At 54.4% G+C, this 3729-nt stretch overlaps 1 protein-coding gene across 1 annotated transcript in view; it reads left to right on the plus strand.

The window, feature by feature from the left end:
- Positions 1-3729, plus strand: part of SFT2D2 (SFT2 domain containing 2) — a gene marked incomplete at its 5' end in the record, with an annotated part of 14270 nt that overhangs the window by 323 nt on the left and 10218 nt on the right. Inside the window, 2 exons of the mRNA XM_005880544.2 lie at positions 65-150; positions 3341-3422. Coding sequence (XP_005880606.1) covers positions 65-150; positions 3341-3422 — 168 coding nt within the window. The remainder of the gene's footprint in view (positions 1-64; positions 151-3340; positions 3423-3729) is intronic.

The raw sequence follows: 3729 nt of genomic DNA on the forward strand, positions 1-3729 counted from the left end.
GGTTTCTCGGGGTCCCTGGTTGTGGCTGTGGCACAGATGCAGGCACCTCTGCTTGGTCTTGCAGGGCACGCTTCTGCTCTGGGTGCCGAGGAAGGGGCTGTACCTCTTCGCCGTGTTTTATACCTTTGGTAACATCGCTTCGATCGGGAGGTAAGTTTTTAATCTCCCTCCGCCAGTTACTAGATGGGAGAGGGCTGTGCCTGCGAGGGTGCTGAGGAGGTGCCTCCATAGTTGTGAGGGTGGGGAAGGAAAGAGGCAGTCAAAGCACATCCTCCATGTCCTGTCCCTTCCGGATACGATTATATTTCAAAGTTTACCTTGGAAATACCCTGGGGGAGACAGGAGCATGTGATCCTGGGATTTCACACGTGAGGGGACGTGGCGCAGAGCCCTGCATGGTGTCTGTGAGGTTACGACACAGCCCTCTGTGCTGTTCTTGTCTTCCTGCCGCCAGCGCTGAGGCCGTGATTTCACTACACGTGAAACTTGTTACTCAGAGCAAGACCCTGTCAGACCTGCTCGTGCGGGCAGGGCATCAGCCCGTGCCACGTGCTGTGGGTGCACAGACTGTCCAGGTCAAGTGTGTTCACTCTGACGTCTCAACCACACCCATGGGCTGACAACTCCAGTCCTGCCTCCCGCCTGGGCGAGTGCTGGCCCGACTCTGTCCTCTTTCCTCACCTTCCCCAGAATCCCGGGGGCCCACCTCTTCCCCATCATTGAGGCTCCGTCCCCTTTGTCCCTATGGCCATTGTCCCTCATATGAGGAGCCTTGATCATACCCTGCTGGGCTGTGAGCATTCAAAGACCAGTGTGGCTCGGTTCCTGTCACGATGGAGCTCACTGGCCGGCCAGGCAGACAGAGAAACTGGTACCAGAATATGCTGTGGAGAGAGATGCTCAGGGAGGGCGCTGACCTGGCCTGACCCGACCAGGGACCAGGGACCAGGGACCAGGGAGGGCTTCCTGGAGCAGGTGGAGCGCCAGCTGCTCTCACTGCCCTGTGGCTCACCTGACGCCGCAGGAGTCCTTTGTCCTGTCCTCTGCCTCCTCCATCGCCCCCTGCCGGCCACTCACTGCCCACTGAGCTTCCCGGTGGCTCCGGGTCCCTCTCTGCAGGTAGAGTCCAAGCCCATCAGCTGCGTGTGGGCCAGGCCCTCGTAGGCTGCCTTTACCCCTCCCCTTGCCCCCTGCATTCAGCCAGGCTGACCTTTGGCCTTTCCCGAACATCTCTGAGCCTCTGCTCAGGCCGCCTCCTCTGCATGGGACGCCGCCCTCATGCAGCTCCTCTCCGTGTCCCCCCCCCCCCCCCCCCCCCCCCGCAATTGGGTGGATACTCGCTAGACCTGGCTCCAAAGTCACCTCTTCTAAGAGATGCCTCCTCCCCTCTAGATCAGCACCCCCTTTTCACTGGGCTCTGCATGCCCGCATGTATTTATGTGGTGGCGCACACGGCGCTTCGTTAACTGCCTCGGCACAAGTCCGTAAGCCTCCTGGCTGCTTGTCCCTAATCATCCCTAAACCAGCTGTTTCCAGCTGGAACATTGACAAATGATTGTGCCTGCCTCTGGCCACCTCCTTAAAGCTTCGTTTATTGAATCCTGCCGCGCACGTGTCTCGTGCCTCTAAAGCCCTCACATGCTCACTTCACCTGCTAACTTCTGGGGAGTTGTGCTTTGGGCAGACAGCGTAGGTTATAATGCAGAGTCTAGACCAGTGATGGCGAACCTTTTGAGCTCGGCGTGTCAGCATTTTGAAAAACCCTAACTTAACTCTGGTGCCGTGTCACATACAGAAATTTTTTGATCTTTGCAACCATAGTAAAACAAAGACTTATATTTTTGATATTTATTTTATATATTTAAATGCCATTTAACAAAGAAAAATCAACCAAAAGAAATGAGTTCACGTGTCACCTCTGACACACGTGTCATAGGTTCGCCATCACTGGTCTAGACTGAGCAAAAGGTACAGGCCTGTTGTTTCGTCCAGAAGACAATTTACTGTTAGTGAATCCCAGCGGGACCGGCCCTGCAGCATTGCGTAGGGAGACCGTCAGGGGAGCGAGTCGTTATTTCCAGGCTGTGTCTAGGAGCTTGTGGCTTTACCTTTAGTTTTAGGTGTTTGTGTATTTGCTGCATTTAACTTTGAAGGCCAGCCTTGGCTATTGCTTCTTGTTCAATGTTGGCTAAATATTTGACCCACGAGCACAGCCTTGAATTCCACTGAAACTAAACGGCATTTCAAAGAGAGGGGGACTTATGCTTAAAATGTCTGTTTTTACTGAACACTCAGTGGTGAATGCTATCTGCTGGCCGGCGTGTTAAAGCCTGGCTATAATAGGCTACCCCTCGGACGATGCCACATGGGCACTGCTGTGGAGCCAGGAAATGAGTTGAGGCTGGCTCTGGCCCTGGTGTGATAGGCATGAGGCCCGCTCTCTCTCGCCTGCCACCAGGCAGGCTCCATTCGCACACAAGGCACACGGGGTGCCTTTCGGCGCTTTGGAACCTAGTGGATGTGGGTTTGAATGACAGCTCCTTGGGCTCCCAGCTGTGTGGCCTTGGGTAAGTCAGTTAACCTTTCTGAGCCTCATTTTCTCATCTCTGCAAAATTGTACTAACACCCGACTCCCAGAGCTGTTGAGGGGAGGAAACGAGGTCACGTATGTGGTAGCTGGTGTCTAGCGAACATTCAGCGATTCCGAGCTGTTCCCATCAGCAGCAGTGTTCTCTGGAGAGTAGGAAAGAAAATGACCTGCTCTCCTTGTTAACACAGATAACCTAAGCCTGTAAGATGTGGTTTTTCCTTCTTAACCGCTGAACTGCCACAATATTTTGAATTTAATTAAAGAAGGTCCACCGCTTGCATCTGTAGACGCTTATGGCGTACACATGGTTAAATTACTTGAGTGTTTCTGGTTGGTCGGTTCGTTTCCATGGGTAGACTGTGAAGGCGGCAAGGTGGCACCTCTCAGAGAGGGTCCTGTCCCCCACGGAGAGGAATGTGGCCCCAGAGTCAGCCCTGCCTGCGCCTACAGCCTCTCCACCACTTACTAGCTGGGTGGCGTGGATGGGCCCAGCCTTCCTGGGCTGCAGTTTCTTTATCTGTAAAATGTCTGGTACGTGCGTTCCTGTGATCAACCCGTTCGTGTTGATGGATTAAATGAGGACAATGCACGCAAGGCCCTTGAGCGCAGTGCTGGGCACACAGTAAGAGCTTTCAAACGTTAGGCATCACTGCCGTCGTTGCCATGGTTGCGGTCGCCCCGAGGGCGGTGGGGAGGCAGCGGTGCTGGTGTGGACTGTTCTGGGCTGATGGCTTGTGTGTGTGTCCGCAGCACTGTCTTCCTCATGGGGCCCATGAAACAGCTGAAGAGAATGGTGGAGCCCACGCGTTTGATCGCAACCATCATGGTGCTGGTGAGTCCGCCTTGCAGCTGGGCTTTCTGCTCTGGGGCATCTTTTTCTTAAACCCTTTTCCTTTCCTCTTGACTCAGTTCCCGATGCCAGTGACCCTGTGGCAGAAGGGAGCACGCTCCACCTAATTATCACCCCCACTTTGTGTTTCTGTGGGTGTTAAGGTGCTGCCAGTTCTGTAAAGCACCTCCAGAGGGCGCTGCTTGTCAAATTAGCCAAAGTGATAGGGTAGTGAGTGAGCTCTGGTAGTGGGTGAAGCTGTACTGGGCCATACGGAGGGAATCGCTCGGAGACCAGGTTCATTCTCAGG

The sequence above is a fragment of the Myotis brandtii genome, unplaced genomic scaffold, assembly GCF_000412655.1.
Source record: "Myotis brandtii unplaced genomic scaffold, ASM41265v1 scaffold64, whole genome shotgun sequence".
NCBI lineage: Eukaryota > Metazoa > Chordata > Mammalia > Chiroptera > Vespertilionidae > Myotis > Myotis brandtii.